At 46.1% G+C, this 24,060-nt stretch overlaps 1 protein-coding gene across 1 annotated transcript in view; it reads left to right on the top strand.

Annotated features, from left to right (window-relative positions):
• Positions 1-24,060, top strand: part of LOC102380189 (histone-lysine N-methyltransferase SETDB2) — a 73,910-nt gene that overhangs the window by 31,342 nt on the left and 18,508 nt on the right. Inside the window, exons 15-18 of the mRNA XM_025211755.1 lie at positions 9,967-10,543; positions 16,288-16,410; positions 17,340-17,447; positions 17,766-17,899. Of these exons, the coding sequence (XP_025067540.1) occupies positions 9,967-10,543; positions 16,288-16,410; positions 17,340-17,447; positions 17,766-17,899 (942 nt within the window). The remainder of the gene's footprint in view (positions 1-9,966; positions 10,544-16,287; positions 16,411-17,339; positions 17,448-17,765; positions 17,900-24,060) is intronic.

Here is a 24,060-nt window from a genome sequence, read left to right on the forward strand (position 1 = left end):
CAGGGGATCCTGCCCATCAGTTCCCTGAGTGTATCAGTCTGCTTTTCTGAAGTCCAGGGTCTGTACTCTGCTGCTCTCTTTCCTTCCTTTCTTCAGGATCCTAAACTCAATCATTGCGTGGTCACTACTGCTATTCACTTCTATATTCCCCACCAATTCTTCCCTGTTTGAGCAGCAGGTCAAGAAGAGCATGGCCTCTAGCTGGCCTCTCCAACACTTGCACCAGGAAGTTGTCCTCAACACTCTCCAAAAATTTCCTGGATTGCCTGAGCACTGCTGTATTGCGCTCCCAGCAAGTGTCAGGGTGACTTAAAGATCCCCATAAGAACCAGGGCCTCTGATCAAGAAACTACTGCTAGCAGTTTGAAGAAAGCCTCATCCTCTTGATCTGGTGGTATGTGGCAGACACCCACCATGATGTAACCTTTGCTCTCCCCTCTAACCCTAACCCAGAGACTTTCAACAGTCCTATCTCCAGTTTCATACTGGAGCTCTGAACAATCATTTAGCTCTTTTATGTAAAGTACAACTCTTCTTCCTCTTCTCCCCTGCCTGTCCTTTCTGAAGAGTTCATACCCATCCATGACAGGACTTCAGTCATGTGAGCTATCCCACCAAGTCTAACATTGACTGTGTCCCCAAATCTGAACAGTTTTATTACACTGTGGTTACAGCAATTTTAAGCACCTGAGAGTCTGGTGTATGCCTCTTCTTCTCTAACCTCCTCCATTAATATCCCTCCAAGCATGACACAAGGCACAGGCAGCCTTTGTGTGTGGCACGCAGCAGATTGGAGAGGGGACAGGCAGCACAGTGTCAGAGAGAGCAGAAAAGAGTAGCAGATTGTGCAGGAGAAGGAAATCGGAGTGGCACTCAGGGAGAGTGCGGGGCTAATATGTGGCATGCTAGCTAAAAAGGTTGCTTCCACTGCACTGTCACAAGAGTTTCCCCCCCACTACCTAACACCATTTCCAGCTCATAATCTGCTTGATATCTTTCTGTTAAGCCATTCTAGAAGCCAGTTAGTATATTAAATGTAGTCCCTTGCTGTCTGGCACCCAGTATGGTTATTTACACAGTGCAGTCAGCAGCGTGGGTTGCTTGGGTGGTTACATGCTTCCTTAATCCTGTAGCTCAAGCTGTATTTTGAACTAGGCCATGTACCTCAACTGTGTTCTACTTGCCTTTGCTTCAGTGAGGCCTCCTTAGACATGCTTCTGGGCTGGTAGTTGGCCATGCCTCTGTCTTGCAGGGTCACCCCAGCTACCGACACATTGGGGCAAGAGGGGCCCCTACAGAACCCAGCATTTAAATAGTGTGATGGATTATGTTTCATTGTAATAGTTTTGTGTTGTCTGTGTTCATACTGTTATAACGTTCCATGATTTGGTTTACCTCATTAGTCTGTACACGGAGCAGTGGTTCGCAAATTTTATGGAGCCAAAGTACTCCTTCACCACTTCTGAAATGCAGGGGTTCCCTGGTTGAGAAGCACTGTTGGTGCTGCCTCAACTTACCTCAGTGCTTTACAACTAGGTGTTACTGCCTGCAGATGAAATTGCCCTGTGCCTGCTGTACAGCCAGCCCAGGAAGGGCCATGGCACATGTCCATGCTACTGCTGCATTAGGGCTTTGATCAGCCTAAATAGGCAGAGGCTTCCTCATTGTAGCCCTTACTAGGCAGATAATCTCTAGCTGGTTGGTCTTTGCGCCAATAAATGCCTTTATTGAAGCAAAGCTGTCAGCTTGCTGCTTGAGAAGTCAGGTTGTGCTGGATCTTCCCAGCAAGAGATAAAGTCTCTCTCAGTCGCAGAACTAGATGCTAGTTTCTTAAGGATCACAAAGCACCAGAGAAGGTGCAAGACCAAAAGGCCATGGTCATAGAGTGGAAAGTGGCTTGGGTTCCCCCTGTGCTCTAGAATTTGAGGGACACTCGGAGACCAGACAAAGCTGTGGTGGTCTGGAGCAGACACCCCTGGAGGGCACTCCATGATGCATGGAAGAGGAAAATGCAGGTTAATAGGTGCCGCAGCCCCTAATCCTCAGGATTCAACATGTCAGTCTACTTCCACGTCACCCCCTCCTTGTATTCCACACTGCCTGTTTATTGGAGCCTTGCCACCTGTCCTTAGTCGGCCCCACCATAATCCCCCGTCCCTCCTCTGCCACTTATCCCAGTATTCATAACACCAAGTTATGGGGAAGCATGATCACACTTGAAGATAGGCTGCAGATACAGGTGGACCTAGACAGGCTAGCAAGTTAGTCGGGTCAGAACCAGATGAGGTTTAACATTGCGAAATATTAAGTGCTCCACCTGGGAATGAACAATCCCCTACACACCTACAGGCTTGGCAGTGTCAATGTGACCAGCACTACAAATGAAAGAGACCTGGGGGTAATAATTGACCACAGTATGAACATGAGCTGGCAGTGCGACACTGTAGCCAGCAGGGCAAATAATACTCTGGCATGCATCAATCGATGCATCTCCAGCAAAACCAAGGAAGTGATTCTTCTGTTATACTTGGCATTGGTGAGACCGTAGATGGAGTACTGTGTCCAGTTCTGGGTGCTGCACTTCAACAAGGATGTGGGAAACCTTGAGAGAGTCCAGAGAAAGGCCACCTGTATAATCAGAGACTTGCACGGCATGCCATACGAGGCTGAGGGACCTGGGACTCTTCAGCGTGAAGAAGAGAAGGCTGAGAGGGGACTTGGTAGTAGCTCACCGCTACATCAGGGGCATACATCAAGGGCTCGATGAGCAACTGTTCACCAGGGCATCCTTGGGGAAAAACAGGAGCAATGGTCACAAACTCCTGGAAGACCATTTCAGGCTCAACATTAGGAAAAACTTCTTCACAGGTTGGGTGTCCACTGTGGAATAAGCTCCCTCCAGAGGTGGTGCAATCGCCTACCCTGGAAATCTTCAAGAGGAGACTGGACGGTCACCTTGCTGGGGTCACTTGTCCCCAGTTGTCTTTCCTGCTCAGTGCAGGGGGGCTGGACCTGATGATCTTCCGAGGTCCACTGCAGCCTAAATTCAATTAATCTACTCCAAACCCTTTCCCTCCAGTTTTCTCACCCTTCGCTTCTTACCTCCCAGCCAGTGTTTATATGTGTAATTAATTTTCTTTTATTAATAGTTGGAGTACTTTCCAGATCTTCTGTGCTTGGATTACATTTCCCCTCTCCCCCAACAGAGTCAGATAGCTAAATATTTTCCAACCCCTCCTTCACCATCTGAAGCCAAAGTACATTTCAGCTTATGCTTACTTGTGTATAAGTTAGCTCCATGCCACATGGCTGCTGTGGAAACTGGAAGGCTAGCAGCTCTTGTCTACTTGGCTCGCAAGCATTTGGCTTGTGTTTGTGCTGAGAAGCAGCTCCATTAAATACTGTTTTCCATTTTGCCTTTCCAAAGGGATGTGGGGGAACATGCACTACATGAGGCAATGGTCAAAGTGCTGAAACTTATTTTGGGCATGAAGTTATGATTTGCTCCCAAAATCTTAATAAAAAGAAAAATGCTAGGACTGTCTGTCAACTATTTATACAAAAAAAAAAAAAGCAAGCAAACAGGAAAGCCAACCTGTGATAGTGCTCAGTGGGTGTCTGGATGGCTGTACCACAGGAACCTTGGGGTTTTTTGTTTGTTTGTTTTTGTGAATTGGTAAGTCACAAAGGCTCAACCTCATGTAACCTTAATTATCTACTATATAGCCCAGCCTTAACCCCCTTCACATCCTGATTTAAGAACTGGTTGGATGTGATTGTTTTAAATTCCATGCCATTTATAAAGAGCGTCTCCTCTTTTTATCTGTTCAGGCCAATTAATTTTAGTAGCCAAATACCAGGGGTGCTCAACCTGTAGCCCACAGGCTAGATCTGGTCCCTGGCACAGGATTATTGAGCCTATAGGCCTCACCACAGGCTTGTGGGGAGCTCCACAGGCCATACCCCTGTGCATGGAGGGCAGCACGGGGCATGATCCCAGTGGAGGGGCCTGGTGGTGGTGGTATGCACAGCTCTGGAGCCCTGATTCCAGCATGGAGGGCTAGGGTGGATGTAGCACAGGATCCTGATCCCAGCACGTGGGGCCAAGTGGAGGGAGTATTGGGCCTTGGAGCCTTGATCCTGGTCTATGGGAGTGGGCAGAAATGGCTTGGGACTATGATCCCAGCACATAGGGCCAGGCAGAGGTGGCATGGGGCTCTAATCCCAGTGTGTGGGGGTGGCGCAGGGCACTGGGTCCAGAACCTGCCATGCAGGATCTAATCCAGCCTGCCATCTGGCCCCATCCTATTCATCTTGCTCGTGGGGCCAAAACATTGAGTACCTGGCATACTGGCATACATCATAAGGTGTGGGAATTGCTGGCTGGCTTCTCTTCGCTATAGAGACAGGGAAAACTGAAAGGGAGAGTCCCTTCAGTATGTTGGGCCTAAGGGAGCAGCTAGAGAGAACAGATTGACTTTTATTAGTAGATGTTTAGGATTGTGAATCCAGAAAAGATGACAAAGCCCGTAGGGAAATACAGATTGCCCTAGCGAGGGACTAACAATAGAGGGATGGGGGTGAGGAGGGGAATGCAACTAGGTTACAGGAGATACAATGTTAGCCAACTAAGACTGGGGGTGGGGGAAGGGGCGGGAGGGGGTTCGAGAGGCTGAGAGAGAAAGAAGATAGATATACACAAACCTGTTACAATGGTCTGCAATGGTGGAAGAAGTGGTTCAAAGAAAAGTGTCTCAGATCAGATAGAGTCTCATCGCGGGGGTCCTCTTTGGGTGGAGCGGGGTTGTCCGTTGCTGAAGAATCTCTCAAAGTGAAGGTCCATCTGGTGCAGAGGGGGGTGGTTCAGGTGGTCCCCTCTGGGTCTAGTCTGGCAGCGGTTTGTCTGCTGGGGTCGGAGTACTGGTGGTGACCTGTGATGTGTTCCACGTAGATGTCGCAGGACCAACGGATAGTACTGTTCTTACAAAGGTGTAAGAACAAGGTGGATCTAGCAGCTCCAGCCAGTTATATATTTATAATTGAATGGAGGGGAGGACCATGTCTATGTGTTTGACCATTTGTAGTATCTAAAGATGATTTATTAAATGTTGTGTTCTCTTAGGAGGGTAAGTGTGAGATAAGGTGGGTCTGCACTTTCCTGAAGACGGTAGGATAGTTCTGACTGAATTTCTCTTGATCAATTCAGCTATATGCCTCAATCCAAGGCTACTTGGCATACCTTTGATCTATCCATCCAACAGTGCCCCAGGTGCAGGAGAAGCTGAGGAATCTCAGTTGCCATAGGCTCCTTGCTACTGTTTTTGGGAATTTGAATTTTTTCAAGTTTATAAAAAGGTGGCAATTTTTAAAAGACAAGCAATTTTGGACACCAAAATTAAGAGATAAAAAATAATTAAGATGATACCAAGCAACATCAACATGTCCTAGATGCTACAGTCATGCTCCTTTTAGAGAAAAATTGCCTTGAAAAGTTCCATGCTCTACCTGGAAACACCTTTGCATCCTTTAACAATTACAGAAATGGGTACTGTCCCTAAGATTATACTGAACAAGCACACAGTGGCTGCATTACTCATGAAAGAGGGAGAGAGACTGGGAAATCATTGTGTCTACATTTGAAGCTAGATGCATCTCTTTAAAAGATGCAACAATTAAATATTTTATAAAGAGAGAAGCCAGTAAAGTCAAATCTCAAAGGGATGAATAAAGTGCTGAACTGTTTTAGGAGATACAAAAAAAGAGCATATAAAAATGTCTACCCATCAAGAAGAATCGAACAAAAGAAAATCCTTTAAGAAAAAGGCATTTTTTATAAAGACATGCTTCCCCAGAATAGAATTTCTCATTTGATACTTAAAAAAAAATTCCTTTCAAGTTGAAAGGGACAGTTTTTCTACCATAAGATGTTACAAATTCTATCCTGTTAAGATTGTATTTGGTAATGATTTTAAGACTCCTATAAAAGAAAATCTTACCTCGCATTACTACAAATGGAGACTAAAGATTGCCCTGATTTCTACTAAATTGTTTTAAAAGAGTGTCATGCAGCTTGTCTACCATACAACAAAAATATATATATAGCCCAGCCTAACCCCCTTCAAGGTGGTTCTGTTTCCTGCCTGTGGTATGAAGAATACAAGTAGGTGGCATAAGGTAGAACATATGAAGCACATTAAATCAAATTGCTTCTACCACATCTAAATGTATTTTTTTAACGTGTTTTGGAAAAAGGAGCCTTTGGGAATGAATGGAATAGTCTTTAGAGAATGTGTCTGTGATAGTCATAGCTTGATGAGAGGAGAAACTAGCTTTATTGTCATCTCATTATACTTCTATCTGACTGCATGTAACAAGAACCTTAGGAAGTACTAATTAGGTTATTCTAAGTAACTCCAGAATGGCCAACCACTGTTAGCAGCATATACTTTGTGCACACAAAGGAGAAAGTAAATAATCAGAGAAGCATTGTTTTTGTATGCTGGCACTGAAAAACTCACCTGTATGGGTGTGCAAAGAGAAACTGTAAATATAAGACCCTAATATCAATAAATTGTCTTGTATTAGAAATGCCTGCTTGCTTTTATTTTAGGAATTATTTAAAATTACCAACTTTTTAAAAAGTAGATTAGTGATTTGTATTCAAACTCTACCCTTCTATGATATAGCCTGAGTTTCTGTCTAGGGCACCCTGGATTTGTCTTTGTGTTTTTTTGATGACCAGGCAGGTGAAGTTGGCTATCTTCCCTGGCTTCTGGGAATTGGGGTAGGAGAGTTAATAATAATATTTACTCCAGAAGTTAAATAATTGCAAGATGCAGGTGCTAGGTTCTCAAATAGTTCTAATTAGATCCTTTTCTTTGGCCTATCTTCTGATTTATTTATTTTTAACTCCTGTTAGTAATTCCTGGTATTTATGTGATAATTAGAGGTGCTGACTCACACAATTTTATTAAGGTGATTTTGGCCCATTTTAGGACCTTGCATTAGTGATCCCAACTAAGACTAGAAATTCATTGTGCTAGGCCCTGTACAAATACAAAGAGAGTCTGTTCTTTGAAGAGTTTACAAACCGGTTCAAAGGGCAACGGTGAGTTTGTGATTGATGCTGGAACTGTAAATAACCAGACTGATCTCAGATGGAGGCTACCAGCCATCTTGTAAAAGAGAACAATTTAAATCCTCCCCAGCTGTCTTCCCTGTCTGTCTTGACTGGATGTCATGTTCCTGTTTAAATACAAGTGTGCTGCCAGAAGTGTTCCACTGAAATCCTCAAAGGGAATTTACAAAATACCTTTCACAGACAAGCCTATGAACTTCATCAATCTACTGGATACAAAAAAATTGTGGACTAAATATAGATATTGGATTTATGACATGTTATAACCTGCCTAGCATCTGACTCCCCAGGTTAACCCTCCACTTTTTACCAGCTAGTCTCATTCCCTTCTCCCCCTACCCTCCTGTCTCTCATCCAATGACTATAGTAACATTCATTCCCCCTCCCCCACCTCTCTCACCTACTGACCACCTCAATTTACATTTTAACTGACTGTCTTTCTTGCATATGTACTGTACTGGTCTCTGGCTCCTTTACTGCTCAATCCAGGAAGAGCACAGACCATCTGCAGATTCTGCCTCAGCCTGATGAAGGGTATTTGTGCCCAAAAGCTTGCTAAGAATAATTTTTCCAACTATTTGAGTTGGTCTAACAAAAGATATTGGATTTATCCAAAGAACCTTGTCTCCCATTGAAATTCCAGCCTGTGGCTATTTCACAGACCTGCTGTCACATATCCATTATAGTAGCTGTGTCCCATACCTCTTCATGGACTTGTTGGAAACTGCTGGATTTTCCTGGCCTCTGTGGTAAGAAATGTATTCAGTTCCACCTTGTCAACAGACATCCCAGCACCAAGATATGCAAGCAACTTGCAAAACAAATTAAGGGGGGAGAAATATTTCTGTGATGCATTACTCTGTTGCAGCAAAACAGTGAACTCTGGCAGTGTTATAGCTTATAAGAATACCAGTGACAACACTAACACTTCTGGTAATGATCATGGTACCTATTCCTGTGATGAGGAGCACATCAATATGTTTGTCAAGGAGGTCCTCACTAAACTCCAGCACATCCTGGGCAGCCTCAAAGGCACCCAAACAACCTTTAACCCTGACAAGAACCTCAGTAGATGGAGTCTAACTAGGATAGCCAGGACCTCTTCAACATACACAGGTTTCCCTCTATTTATGCAGTAGATGCGTTCCCAGGGAACGGTGCATAAAATGAATTTGCATAAAGCAAACCCAGTTTACAATGAAACAGAGATATGTTCACTCAGCAGTGAGTGAGTGAGGCTGGAGCTAGGCAAGGGGTGGGGAAAGGGGGCACGGCGCAGCCCAGTGGCTGCAAGCAGGTGGCATCTGCTGCTCCTGGGGCTGCACCAGGCTCTTCCCGGTGCTCGGGGTGGACGGCAGTCCCACTCACTCAACTTCTCCCCATTCATCGCTGCCCCTGCTTCAGCAGCCCCGGGAGCTGGCATTGGCTGCTCCCGGCAGTCACTGGGCTACACCATGCCCCAAACCCCTCAGCGCAGTGCAGCCTAGCAGCTGCAAGCAGGCGAGGTCTGCCACTCCCAAGGCTGCAGCAGGGGTGGGCAGCAGCCTGGAGTGGGATGAGAGCAGGCTGGGGCTGGTGACAACACCAGGCTCTTCCCGGCGCTCAGCAGCAATGCTGGGGTGGCAAGTTCTGGGGGGCTATGGTGAGTTGTGGGGTGGCAGCAGCCCCCCTCCCATCACCAGAGCCCACCCCAAGTGCTGGGAAGAGCCTGCAGCGGCCACTGGCCCCAGCCTGCTCTCATCCCGCTGCAAGCAGCTGCCCGCCCCTGCTGCAGCCTTGGGAGCATCGGATGCTGCCTGCTTGCAGCCCCTGGGTTATGCCGCACCGGGGGGTTCGGGGCACAGTGTCCCAGGGGAAGCTGAGCCCTGGGGGTTTGGGGCACAGTGCAGTCCAGCAGCTGCAAACCACTGGCATCAGACACTCCCAGAGCAGCTACAGCAGGGGCTGCAGTGAGGCACCGGCTCCACAGCCCTTTCCCCTCCCTTCACAAACTCACAGACTTACCTGCTTTTGGGGGGGGGGGGAGCGCACTTATGCTGATCGCATAACAGCAAATTTTCCTCACATATAATGAAGTTCAGTTATAAAAAGGGTCATTGCATAAGAGCAAATTCGCAAAAATCAAACCTGCATAAATCAAGGGATACCTGTACACACACCAGAGGCAGAATGCAAGGGAAATCTGGAGATGTCTCCTGAAATGCAGGGGAACAGCCAGAGGGAGCTATGGAAATTATCATTTTCCAGTACGTATTATGTGCTATGTTATCAAACAACTATAGGTGAATAAGAAACAACAACTGAGTTTTGAGTACCATCAGGACACTGCCAAGTAGGGTGGATGTGAACTAGGAGCCTGTCCTTTTCTGCTTGACTTTGTCCCTCTTCAGAATGTTTGACATAGCACCCATGTCAGTGATATAGCATCCCCATACATATCTTAGCTGAGGGATACCATCCTGATAAATCACTAGGCGTTAGATATTTTCTTTTGGTCCATGCTGCTTCATGCCCTTCAGAGGTCCTGGGTAATCTCCCCTGTGCCTTGCAGTCCTTCAGTGTGTTGCCAGCAGGCAGGGCTGGATTAACCATGTAGTGGGCCCTGGCCCAGTCAAGACCCCTCTCCCCACCCTACTGCAGTCGCCTTGAGGCTGGTAGGAAGGGAGGCAAATGGAGCCGTTTGAGCTGCCACTGCGAAGGATCAGCCCCCGAGCTCAGGGGCCCCAGGCACGTGCCTAGTGTGCCTGTGCCTGTGCCTGTGCCAGCGCGGGGCGGGCGGGCTGCTAGTTAGGGGCTCACAGGGCCTTGAGGGCTCATGAGCTCTGAAGTGAGGCGACTCCCTCAGCACCGTGTTACACCAGGCATGTGTCTGAGGGCTTTTATTTTCTCTCAAGTACAAGAGAAGCCAAAGCAAGGTCTTGCACACCACACGATCTTCTCCACCAAGCAACTGCACGCAGCAGAGGATACACCCAGCCGCTGCCTAGCAGGGCCCTCAGGGTGCGCCCGTGTCTGGAGGTGGACGCGGGCCCGAACCGCACGGCCCAGCCCAGCAGCAGCCGCGCCCCGCCCTCGGCCCCTCCCCCGCGAGGGGGGGAGCGGCAGCTTCCTGATCCCTCTCCGGTCAGAGGAAACGGCACAACCTGCCTGGCCCGGGCGCCAAAGGCAGCGGGGCCTGGCAGCAGGCGTGGCCACGAGGCAGGGCCCTCGGCTTCATTGGCGCCTACGGAGCATGCCCAGATGGCTGGCGCATGCGTGGCGCATGCGAATGAGCTCCGCCCCCACTTGGGCACGCCCACTTCCGTGTCCCCGCGCCCCTTCCTCGCTGCTTGGGAGCGGCGGTTGGTAGTCCCGTGTCCTGTCTGCACGGAAGCGCGGGGAGCGAATGGTTTCGTCCGCCCCGCAGTAAGTACCATTGCGGAAGGGGGGGGGAGGAGTGAAGGTGGCGCTCCCCCCCAGCGCTCCTGTTGGGGCGCCTCGTGCGGGTGTGTGCCCCCCCCCCCCCCCGCGGCGATGCGCCCCTGCCTCGCGGGCCTGGGTGGGGGAGGGGCTGGCTCCGCCCTTCAGTGCAAGCGTTACACCAGTCTAAAGCCCTCCTTGGCCCTGGGGGCCTGCCCCTCTGCAGCACCCCGAGGGCTGCAGGCACGAGCCAGGGGGCCAAGGCATGTGTGGGTGCCAGGCCCCCCCAGCCCTCCCACGCCTGCCCTGGCCTGCCCTGCTCCCGGCGGGTGGGGGTGCATCACTTGCAGGAGACATCCAGTTGCCCCACCAGCTGCGAGGTGCCCAGTCCAGCTGTCCACAGCACCCTGGGGAGTAGGGAAACCTGCTGCCTGGAGCAGCCAGGCATGCAGAGCTAAGCCCAGCCCGTTAGCCTGAGAGGAAGCGAAACCAAGTGGCAGGGGCGTTGCCGGCTGCTCTGTGCTCTGGGCATGGAGGAAGGTCTGCTGTGTTGTCGTCTCTGCTTGGGCGCCAGAGCTGCTGGTGGATGCACGTCCATGAGGCACCATGTCCTCGCCCCTGCCTTGTGGCTGCTGTTCCAGGGAGAGATCCCAGGACTGAAACACAGATGTCTTGCCGCTGAAGCAGTCGGGTTCCTTTGCTGAGCGTTGTCAGGTGCCTGCCCTGAGTGCTGTCACAGCTTTGGTTGTGCCGCGAAGCAGGCCCGGAGAAGGCTACGGGAGCGATCAGTGGTTTATAGTTAGGGTGCCTTATCCTGCCAGGACAATCCCGGTTTCAGCACCTGTCCTTGACATCCAGTCAGGCTGGTAAAATTAAACGTGTTTGTCCTGATTTTAGGCCCTACAGCAGGGGAGTAGCAGGGTGTAGTAATAGGGTGATGCTGCTTCCTGCAGCGCTCTGTGTTACTCCCCTGCTGCTCCCTGGTGCGCTCAGCTAACTCAGAGGCAGTTTGGCAGTTACAGGAGAAGGGTAGTGGGCCCCGTTCTGAGACGCAGAAAATGTGGTCTGCTTCTTTAGGTTACTGTTTCTCATTTAGCAAAATGCAGTGTTTTAACAAGCACATGGAATCATAGAAAATTAGGGTTGGAAGCGACCTCAGGAGGTCATCTAGTCCAGCCTCTTAAATACATTGCATCAATCTCTTGGTGGGTGGGAGAACTATTTTTAAAACCCCTAAGGCAAAAGGAGCAGAACACCGGCCAGGAGGCTGGCAAATGCCCTGGCACATGTCATCCGAAGACTTGGGTTCTCTTCCTGGATGTGTCACTTCAGCTTTCTTTGCCTTGGTTTTCCATGTGTGAAAGGGGTGATAGCTATGCTCACTCCATATGTCTTATGGGGGGTGATTCATTAAGGGAAATCCACAAACTGGAAAAAAAAAAAAGTGTGTTTTTTTTTTTTTTTTACACTTACAGGAAAAAAAAGCAGTAGAAATAGCTCTGAAAGGTATGCTGTACTTCCTGCTGTTGGGAGATGGATGGGCGTGTGTATAGCAGTTAGAGGTGCATTGATGTATCGGTCTGTATTGGACCGGCACCCATCACAGGAAAATTAATGTTGGCAATTAACTTTGTTTTGGCCAGTAATGTCGCTGATAAATGGTGTGTGCATGTGCTCAGCTGCAGTGCGCATGTGGCCAGGAACAGCCAGGCAGCTTGGAGGGCAGCGACTGGCTGGGAAGTTTGTGGGAGGGAAGGGGTGTGGAGGGGGGACAGATCGAAGCCCCCACAGTGAGGGAGGGAGTGGAGCAGGGGCAGGCACTGCCCAGCAGGAGCGAGCCTGGGAGGGGGAGCTATGGGGTAGGCTAGAGCCACCCCAAAATTCCCTGTATCCACCCCTCCTAGTGCCATTGCTTACCCTGAGCACAGCCCCCGCCCAGTGCCCTTGCTGGGAAGAGGTTGGCACAGTCCCAGGCCCCAAGCCCACAGTGGGCAGCCCATCCTCACCCCGCACACAAATCCGGGGGTGTGCGCAGCAGCAGGAAACCACCCCCCTTCCCCCACCTGTGTGCCCCCGGGATGAGCTGCCCTGCTCCTAGGGTTGCATTCACTGCCCTGGCTGGGCAGGGCCTGCCCCTGCCCCACTCCCCACCTCCCTTCTTCCCTCACCATGAAGGCCTTAATCTGCATATCACCCCCCATGCCCCTTCCTTCCCCCATGCCCATTCCCTGCTACAGACTTACTGGCAGGGAGCTGCTCTCCAAGTTGCTGGGCTGTATATCAGCTATTGAATTGGTATTGGCCGATATGGCTGGTTAATAATCAGTCATTGGTATTGGCCAAAAAAAATCTTTATTGGTGCACTTCTAATAGCAGTGGTATCAAAGATGCAGCCCGCCAACCGGATCCAACCCATTGAGTTCCTGACTGGACCCCAGTGTTGGCCATGGGTCTTAAGTTGACCCAAATGCAGCATGTGCTGGGCAAGGCGTAACATGCACATCCCCAGTGGCATGTGTCCTGGCCAATCTGGTACCCATGCTGCACACAGCACCCACATGGGCCCAGTCTGGGACTGTTGCCCTTGCATGCTGAATCCAGTCAGTCTGGGTTGGGCACCACATGCAACATGGCTGCTGGCCCAGCTGGGATGGATGCAGCATGTGGTGCAGTGTTGGATCAACTAGAGTGGGCACTGGATCCTGCATGTAGAGGTGAGGGGGTTCATGGACCCAGTCTGGCTGGTGGACTGGTCCTGCGCCACTCATTCAGCCATGGGGCAAGATCAATTTGATGCCCCTGACATATAGCATCAGTCTATAGCCCCTTCTGGGAGCTGTGGAAGAGAGGTGCCCAGAAAGTGTCCCCCTACTATCACAGAACCCCAGTAGAAGCCAGGGAGTGAAATCAGGAGTGTCTCTCCCCACTGATGTGTCCTCTATATCGGATCACTTGAGTTGTCTTTCAGCTCCATGAGACTGGGAGGAATAGTGGAGATTGTATATGCCAGATATAATTATAGCCATGGGGCTGAAAAAAAATGTGGTTGACACATCAGAAGTCTTCCCATCAAAAATCTTAGTCTCAGAGAGCAGTTCTCAACCTCCTTAAACTCAAGGCACCCCTTGGAAAATGCCAATTTTTATCTTTCGCTTGTTTTTTTGAACGACAGAAAAATAATCTCTCAGGCGTATTCTAACAACTCTTACAGTAGCAGGACACTGGTAGCTGTTGTCTCTCTGCGTTACCTATAGCACGTTACAATACTATATCTTGTGGTTGTGAGACAGGGTTGACTCTGTGGTTTTAGTAACAGGTGGGGTGGCTTGTAAAGGAATGATCCTGCTTCAGGAAGAGGGTTGGACTACTTCTAGAGGCCTACTTTTCTGTGATTCTATGAATTGAGCAATTCTATGAATTAAGCAGTTCTTTTGTTGCAAGGCACTCAAAGGCTTCTGCAGGTCAGAAGTTTTTCTCTGGCTTCCTGTTTGAAATCTCTGGGTTTATCTTGTGTACTTGTGATCAAGTGTTGTGTTAATATTGCATGGCATTCTGTGACATCCTTAAAAGGATCTTGCTGAACTTTAGGGTGTTGTATCATCCTGGTTGAGAATCACTGGTCTAGGAGCTCCATCCAGCAAAGGGTCCACCCGGGTCAGCCTGTATATCCGTATCCAGGCTCAACGCAGGCAACATACACCTGGGGAAGGAGGGGATGCAGACCTAGACCCCAGCCTTTTTGTTATCTCTTTGGTTATGCCTTTTGTTTGTGGCTTGTGTTTTGAATCCTTGCCTCTTTGTCTTGGGGCATTTTTACACATACATGCGCTGCAGTGCCGGGCACTTTGAAAAGCATCCGGCACTACAATGCATGCAGTTGTATAAGGGACAAAATGTGCGTCAGTGTGAAGAAAATGGCCACAGTGTGCTTTTGTACTAAAATGCATCAAAGGAGTGAAGGTGTTTTAGTTTAAAAGCATACCACTGCCATTTTCCTCACACTGATGTGCATTTTGCCACTTATACAACTGCAAGCGACACAGTGCAGTGCTCGTCAGTTTGCATGCAGAGCAGGCTCAGTTAATCAAATCTGCTCTGACATGCCAGATCTCTGGTGCTTTGCAGCACAAAAAGGTATGTATATAAGTGCTGCTGATGACTGTTTTGATGTCTTCCCACTTTCTATACATCTTTTTATTTGCCTAGAGTCCCCAGTTGAGATCAGCCCCCCCATTTACGTCCTTGAGAAACCCAGTGAGAACGAGTCCCTATCCCGAAGAGCCTGATGGTTTAAGCACAGGTTTAAGAAGAGAAAGAACTATGAGGTGACCCAGCCAGAGTCCCACAGTAAATGAGTAACAAAGCCAAAAATAACCGCACTATAGTTTTGTGTTCTAGCCACTGGAAAATGCTGCCTCTGCTTTAAAGGCAGGGGAAGTGAAGTAAACAGAGGTTTAGTTACTTGCTCGGGGCCACAAAAAAGTGTGTATGTGCGTGCACGCGTGCGGGTGTGCATTGGTTGTGAGAAGTACAGTGTAGGAGTTCTTGGCTGCAAGTGCTGTGTTTAGATCATGCTGCCTCTCATTTGTGTATTAAAAATAAACATGTAAAGTCACACCATGGTGCAGCACTTACAAAGGACTTAATTTACTTTGCAGATAGCCTCCAGGATCCAGTGTGCGCTGATGTGACATCTCTAGCAAAGAACGTATTACGGTATCACATTAAGTGGGAACGAGCTGTCACCAAGAATTTTGACATTGGACTTGCACAACAACAACAACAGAAATAAAGTTTTGATTACTAGTATGCTGAATGCCCTCTTGCCTGAGCCCTTTGGGGACACTAGGCATATTGTACTGAAGTAGTTCTGAATTACTGTAATGTGCAGGTGGCCTTAAACTTATTACAGACAAGACCCTCTGGGAAGGGAAAAAGAGGTGAGGAGGAAAGAGCTGGAAGGCTAAGGGCAGAAAAGAAAAGTAGGGGTTTGTTGGAAGAAAGCAGGGAAGTTAGGATTTTTCTGATGTACTGACAACAGGAGTTGCTGTGTGTTGTCAGGGGCTATAGTCGCACCTAGCAGTCTAACTGCCTTCTATCATTGAGAGATGATGTTCTTCTTTCCCCTCCTTACTGCAAATCCTCTTTCAGTTCCTTTGCTGTTTTCATATATGTTAAAGAAACAGCTTGTCATCCTTGTTTCCTATGAACTGCAGGAGAATATTTGTGAAAATTCATTTGGTTCATTCTTAAAAATGGTAGATATTGATTGCGCCTGCAGTCAGATATGTGGAAGAACAAACTCAAGGTACTATGCGAGCAAACTTTGAACTAAATGTATTTCAAGTTATCTGCCATGACTCACCTGTCTGTTGTAAGAAAGTTTCTATCTGAAACTTTTGCCACTGGTCTGCATGTTTCCAATAAAGTTTGAAAGTTTTAATTCTTAGACCCACCCCTTCCAAACAATACATAGTGATGCTTCAGGCAACTTACTCCTCCAGCCTCAAAAGTTTGAGCTCTTGGTGGCTGGCTTTTTTGTTCCATGACTGTTTTGCTGGCTTTGCAGGTACACCTGCTAATTGCTGCTACAGTGGCTGATCACAAAGCTTTGTTGGATACAGGTGGAAAAGTGGCTAGCTCTGGAAATGCTGGTGTGTCCCCCTCCCCAACTACCGTTTTCCTGTTCCTCCCAGCTCGGACCTAATGGTTGTATTCATTGTTTTGTTTTGTACAATGATCTTATCCAGGTTACTTCCCAGATAATGGCGAAGATGGTAAGAAGAAGGTGTGCATTTTGTCCCGAGGGTGAGGAATGTTCTATAATGTACATCTCGGAGGAGCAAAACCTTGCAGTTCATCAAGACTGTTTGGTGGGTGTGTTAATATATCAGCAATGTGAAGTACAAAAGTGACTGTTCATAACAGTTCTGTTTTCTTCTGCAGTGGACACTTTCCCTTTCTCTTTCAGTTGACAGTGTGTGATCTACAATTTCCAGGATATCTGAGCTGAGAGATGAGCTGCAGTTTTTTAATTTTATTTTTTAATTGCCCACATGTCAGATACATGAAAGTGAGAGGAGAATAATAGGACTAGTGTTGGAATTGGCACAATTCACCACTGCCTCACTCCTTTTGGAGTTCCTTATGTTTGGGTGTGTTGGCTATAAAATACCACTGATACAGAACACTATCATTGTGACTTCAATTTTGTCCAGTATAAAAATAGTTATGGAAGTTGCTAGGCAATTTTGGGTCTGAGACAGTACAATTTTGGGTCTGGGAGAGAACAAAACGAGACTGGAAAATCTGCTTTGCCACTACTTCCAGTTTATCAGGCTTCAGACTAATTAATTAAATATAATGTTTTACCAAAATATTAGAAAGTTAAAACTGGTTTCAGTTAAAGAACCAGAATTGAGAGGGGGGAAATGATTTAGTTTTACAATAATTTCGGTTATCTTTTGGTTTCTAGTTTTTTCAAATGGTAAAGCAGGTTCTGATTGCCCTCTCTTGTCCTCAGCCAGAGGAAGCTAAGGACAGAATTTAGCCCTCTGTTGGAATTTAGTTTAGGAATACGATAGACTTTTCTGGGGCTAAAATATGAACCAGTTCCCTCCTCAGGTTTATTGATTCTTACATGGTAGCAGGGGTAACAGCAGTCTGCTGTTTCTGTTTCAGAAGATCTTTTGAGAGAAAAAGTGCCCTCTTTACTTATTCTTGTAACTTTTGTGTCAAGCAGATATTCAAGTTCTGAAACCAAACTGCTGCTTAATTTTTGCGGTTCTGATTTTTCTTTTAGCTATATTCCTCAGGATTTGTGGAATCTGAAGAGTACAACCCAGATAATCTTGATATAAGGTTTGATGTAGCTTCAGTGTTGAATGAAATCAAGAGAGGAAAGCGGCTGGTAAGGCAATATTTTTCAGGTTCTCATTTATAATGTTACAAACAGATTTTATGAGCTTATGAAATACAGACTTGGGGGAAAAAAAGAAACAAATATGAAGCTCTGCATGGTCCATATTATGGAATGATTAATATAATCATGTGTAGGCGTGGAGAGTTTAATGATTAGAAAGTTGACTGAAAAAATAAGCAGAGTTAGGATTTGGAAGAATGGGCTTATATGGGGAAGCAAGAGGAGGAAGATGTCTGTTGCTTTAAGCATGTTCACTGATGAAGATTTTGGTTACTAATTATAAAACTGAACCTTATTCTGCTGTAGATGTGCAACTTCTGTCGCAAAAAAGGAGCTACTGTAGGCTGTGAGGAAAGAGCCTGTCGCCGAAGTTACCACTACTTTTGTGCACTGTGCGATGATGCAGCAATAGAAACTGATGAAGTAAAAGGAATTTACCGGTAGTTAACTAAGCATTTCCTATTTTTTAAGGCTTTGGTATTTTTAGGAAAAGGAATTAAAAAACAAAAAAGAAGTTAAGTCTGTTTTTTCTTCCTCAAAGTCTTGCTTTACTCAGCTATGCCTGAAATTCTGTTTGTGAGACATAGAAAATGATTTCTTATCTAGTCCAGTGTGGAAAGGAACCTATTTGATGACTGGAATATGTCCATGAGCCTGACAATACTGAAATGCCATGGGTCTAAAATTAAGATATTGCTTTAATTAATTATCTGGCCAATAAAGACAGTTTGCTGCCCCATAATATGGTGTGTTGGTGTGGCCCAAATTCAGCTCTATTCATAGTTCACCGGTTTCAGTGAACATAATCTTAGCATGCAGGCACTGTCACATTCGCTAGGTCAGGGTTTTTACTTACAACAGACCAAATGGACACAACCTGGTTCTGTGGTGTGCTGGGGGTCATCAGCAGTTGGTAATATTCCTCCCCTAGAAGCAAAACTTAGTAAAGACGGAATATATAAATATTTGTGCTTAGTGAACTGGATAAAATCTCTTCACGGGCCATAGGTTGAAGACTCCTGCTCCATCTGTATTAAACAGGTTTGGTAACTTTCCTCTGGCTCAGCATCTGGAATGCTAGTGGAAAGCTTTGTATCTGTAGACAAAAACTTCTAGTTCATGTGTGTTCTGAGTATCAAGAGATGTATTTATAGCCAAGGTACTTCTAAGTACTTCCCGAGCATGATAGTTGTGGAATATTCACTTGATTCATAAATTCCAGCCACTAGATGGCACTGGGTGTTCAGAGGAGTGCTTCATAAATTACAGCCACTAGATGGCACTGGGTGTTCAGAGGAGGGAGTTTCTCTGTCTTGGGCTGGAGGTGGGCCTGAGTGTTTGGATTGCAGCTAGCTGTGAAGGTTACTAATGCTTTGTAAGATTTGGAATGAATCAACGGTGCTTGTTTCTGTGCCAGGGTAAAATAACAGTGGAAGCTTACCCTGCCATTGGATGTGTTGACTGTTGTTGCTGTTGTTGTTACATGTTCCAGGAAGAGGCAAAACATTACAAGGAGTTTAGTTCTTTACCTGCCTAATTTAATGCGTCCTTGGGTTATTTGGGCAGGATCTTGGGTTATTTGGGCATGTTCCACAAATACAGAAATAATCCTTGTAGGAATTTAATTCTCTCAGCTGTGCTACTGGCTTGGTTATACTATGCTGAACAGATGGTTAGTTTTTAAGACTCCCAAATGCTTTACAGATATTAATAAGTTAGTGTCATGTTACCACCCCCCACCCCCATTTTACAGTTGGGGATACCAAGGCTCACAAAACTTGCTAAGGAGATTAAAAATATGTGCTTTCTGGAAAAAGAAAGCAAAAATAGCTGTTATAAGATGCCGTCATAAGTTATGTAAAAATACACTGAACTGAGAGACTCCAGGTATGTGTTTCTGCATACTGGAAATGTATCTTTAAGAAGCTGTTAGAGAATGAATTGGATAGTTTCACATTTAGTAAACGGTTGTGGTGTTTAACACTAGCTTAATGAAAACGGAAACAAGTAAAACGCAACTGATCTGGACTTTGGAAGGCTTCTAATGCAGTTACATAAGACTCTTATTTAAATTTGTGCAGGCTGGGAGCGATCCGGGCCCTTTTTCACGCCGCGCAGGCTGTGGCCAGCAGCCCGGGCATGCTGGGTCAGAGAAAACAGGCGACACGCTAGAATTAGTCATGGACGCTTAATGGTTGATTTAAGATTATTTACTTACACCGAAGATGGTCGCGGTGCAGGCAGGAAAACTTGCTTGAGTTGCAGTTACAGATAGAAAAGAAGAGAGGTGGACTAGAGTTCCTTCCCGTGAACATTCTTCTAGCCCATCCAGTTGGAGGCTCTAAACTGCAAGCCCGTCACGCCAACCGAAGAAAGTACTCGAAGAAAAGAGCTCTGAATAGACTCACACGAAGCTTGCTAGGCTCCGTGGAACTTGTGCGCGCAGGGAGAGGGATATGTCGAGGATTGCGCTCGGTGACGGGGAGAGGCTAGAGGCTGATCAGACCCCTGTTGCCTTCTTGATATTCACGCTGGGTCCAATAGGCTCCGCAGCGCTTAGAGATCTTCACGAGACGTGAAGATCTCCTCCTCCAGATGGTTGCACAAATTTGAATACGAATGGCGGGAACTCCTTGCAACGTGCATTTCTGTGCTGCAACAAAGAAATGCACCCTGCAAAGAAAGCTACTGGTGGCGGGAATTCTTTTGCACCGGGGTTTTCCTCTGCAGCAGAAAACTCCACCATGCAAAGAAGCTGCAATTTAGCGGGAACAATTTAGCAGTGCCGAAGCACTCACAAAACAAAAATCACACCCTTGGGTTGTGACAAAATTCATGAGAATATTACTGATAGATTTCTAAATTGAACATAAGAACTGCTGTTTACTGGGTCAGACCGTATAGGTCCATCTTTCCCAGTATTCTCTCACACAGTGGCAGAATGGATGCTGAAAGGGAATTGAGTATGATCAGGTTTTATTCCACTGTTCCTCTCTCTCAGCCTCCAGCATTTGAAAGGCTAGGAAATTCTGATTCAGAGGCTGTACCCCTAACTTCCTATCCAGTTCCCTTAATAATAGGAATTATTATTCCTACTACTGATGCACCTTGCCTCCCAAAACTTTTCCAATCCCTTTTTGAATCTGGCTAAACTGTCAACTTCTATAACATCTGGTGGCAAAGAATTTCCTTTTAAACTTACTACCTACTCATTTCTTTTTATGACCCCTATTACTTGTATTGTGAAAGCTAGTAAATAATAAATCCCTTTTTACTTTCTCTCTGCCATTTAGTATTCTGTAGACCTTTATTATGTTCCCCTCTCAAATGTCTCATTTCTAAACTGAATAGGCCTAGCCTCTTTAGTCTCTCCTTATATGAAAGCCTCTCCATACCACTAAATAATCCTTGTTGCCCTTTGCTGTACCTTTTTTAGTTCTTCAATATCATTTTTAAGGTGTAAGGACAAGAACTGGGCACAGTATTCAAGGTGTGGACACACCATAGGTTTATAAAGGGGCATACTGGTACTTTGATTTAGTTACAGTTTTCTTAATAATCCCTAATATATTTTTTGCCTTTCTGGTGGCTGCTGAACATTGAGCTTATGTTTTTAGTGAAGTATCCGCAATGACTCCCAGGTCTCTTTCCTGTGTGGTAACAGCTGATGTAGGAGCAAAAAGGCATCCTTCAAAAAATGGAAGGTGTGCCCAAATGAGGAAAATAGAAACGCTCTCAAACTCTGGCAGTTCAAGTGAAACAAGGCAGGTCAAAAAAGAATTTGAGGTGAGGAGCATCTAGCAAAAGATGCTAAAGTTAAATTTCTAAAAACATTTAAAATACATCAGAAGCTGGAATGTGCACCTAGAGAATCGGTGAGACCATTAGATGACAAAGATATAAGAGGTGCACTCAGGGATGATAAACAGGGATCCTAGTTTTCTGTGCAGAAGAAAGTGGAAAATCTCCATTTAAAACGCACAGAAATCCATGGTGTTTCTCAACCTACCAAAAGCCTGGCAACATCTCGTAGTGAACGGCATCATTTCTGCTCTCTTATTTTTGCTGCGGTTTTTGCCTCTTGGCCAATCAGCAGCAGGGGACAAAAAGCCATGCTGTGGGGGCTTTCTCTCCCCTTGTGCTGTGCAGCCCCAGGTTATGTCAATCTAGGAGTCCATTCCCCTGCTTCCCATCCCACTAAGCTGGTAGGTGCAGGTTAGGGAGCAGAGGCCTTAGCTCTGTGACAACTAAGGGTGTGGCCAGTCCTGCTCTGCTGGAGCAGACAGCACATCCCAGGGCTTCAAAGAATCCTAGGATGCTGGGAGGACTGTGGGTTAACTTGAGCTGGAAGGGAATCTGGGACAGAAGTTCCATAAACTGGTTTAATCTAAAGCAGTTAAGTCTGATGCTACATCCATCCAGTTTTATCTTAAACTGGGTTCAGCCATTTTAAAAGCTGTTTATATGCACTGAACTTCTGTTCTGTTACAGGTTTAAACCAGTTTCCAATCACTTAAAGCAGTTTATATGTAACTTAGCCTTAAGGATTTGACAGTGGTTTAGAATTTAAAACTATCAGCATGATGATTGGCAGCAATTCAGAGAATTGACAAGAATACAATTAAAATGAGAAGAGGTCATAAGGCACTATACAAAAAGCTAACAATGTTGTTAGTTTAAGTAGTGAGGCTGCAAACATATGCTCCCGGCTCCATACTGGCAGGTGCACGCATGCCTCGGAGCAGACTTTGTCCAGTGGCCCAGGAACCCGGTTACGCGTGCCCGTGCATCTGGTTGTGTGTTTGTCTGCCTCTGTCTGGTCCTTTGTGTCTGTGTGCGCACATGTCTGGTTCTGGATGTGTGTGTGCACGTGCCTGTTCTGGGTGTGTTCTGGTTCTCTGCGTTTGTGCATGTGGTTCTCTGTGTGCGTGTCTGGTTCTCTCTCTGCTCTTCTTTTTCTTTCTCTCTCTCCTCTGTCTCTTATTTGTCTCTTTTCTCTGTCATTGCAACGTGCTCAACAAAAAAGGAATACACAACAAAGGCAACATTTATGAGCATTTAATATGCAGTGGGTCCTGCCATGGCGCTTTGCGTGCAAAGATTTGTTGACTAAATTATTGTGTGTGCACAAGGGCCAGATTGCTAAACGGAAATGAATAGTCACCACGGTTGCACATATAAAATTGGGCTTTAAAAAAATCTGGATTTTTAAAATTATGACTGTGTTAACAAATTAGAATGTGCACATAATTGCATCTTAATTTTTTAAAACTATATCTTCAAATGATTTTAATGCTAGTCTGTGCTCTTTAAGATAGAGATTTTTAATGAATGGAAATACTTTCTTGGCCACAACTATAGCATTATAACGAAGTTGGAAAAGTGTGTTGGGAGCCTTCTGGAAAAAAACGGTCTTTTTATAAATGAGGGAAGGTTGCTTGGTGTTCTCAAGGAAAGTAACTGTTCTTATGTAATTTGTTATTTGGTATATAAATTATACTGGTATGGGCTGGGAACTAACTGGCTAAGCAGCAGCTCTGCAGAAAAGGACCTGGGGGTTACAGTGGACAATAAGCTGAATATAAGCCAGCAGCGTGTCCTTGCTATGAACAAGGCTAATGGCATACTGGGCCGCATTAGTAGGACTGTTGCAAGCAGATGGAGGGAAGTGATTCTTCCCATACTGTTTTCCAGTTTTGGGGCCCCTGCTACAGAAAGGATGTGGACAAATTGGAGAGAGTCCAGTGAAGGGTAATAAAAATGGTGAGGGGGATGGGGTACATGACTGCTAAGGAGAGGCTGAGAGAACTGGGCTTATTTAGTCTGGAGAAAAGAAGACTGAGGAGAGATTTAAAAGCAGCCTTCAAGTACTTGGAGTGGTTCCAGAGAGGATGGAGCTAGACTGTTCTCAGTGATGGCAGATGACAGAACAAGGAGCAATGGTCTCATGTTGCATCAAGGAAAGTTTAGGTCAGCTATTAAGAAAACCTCTTTCACTAGGAGGGTAGTAAAGCACTAAAACAAGTACCCAGAGAAGTGGTAGAATCTCTCTGTCCTTGGAGGTTTTTAAGACCCAGCTAGACAAAGCTTTGGCTGGGATGATCTAGCAGGGGGTGACCTCCTGAGGTCCCTTCCAACCCTAATTTTCTGTGATTCTATATAAGGATGTTACTATACCTGTTTTTGTTAGTCTCTTATACAAGAGCCACATTGCTCTTTTAAAATCTGCGAGTTGGGATGAACTACTCCCACCACATTACTGAACTTTTTAAGGAAAGAATGGAATTAGGCAGCTCTTAGCTACTCTACTTAAGCAGCAGATAGGCATGGGATGTAAGAGAGTGGGGTGACTGGTAACATTTTAAATGAGCTGTTTATAAGGGCCTTGTGAGTTCAACTGTGCTCTACAAATAGGAGCTCAGGAATGTGGTTATACTGTATTTGATAAAAGTGCCTTTCCAAGGCTAACCATGGGTTATTTTACTAAATTCTGGTTTTCCTTGAAGGTTTTCTGTTTCTGAGAGTTTTTGGTTGGTTTCTAAAGAAATATCTTTTAAAACAAAGGTAGAACAATGTTTGCATGAGGTAATATAATTTCTTT

The sequence above is a fragment of the Alligator sinensis genome, unplaced genomic scaffold (assembly GCF_000455745.1).
Source record: "Alligator sinensis unplaced genomic scaffold, ASM45574v1 scaffold820_1, whole genome shotgun sequence".
Lineage (NCBI taxonomy): Eukaryota > Metazoa > Chordata > Crocodylia > Alligatoridae > Alligator > Alligator sinensis.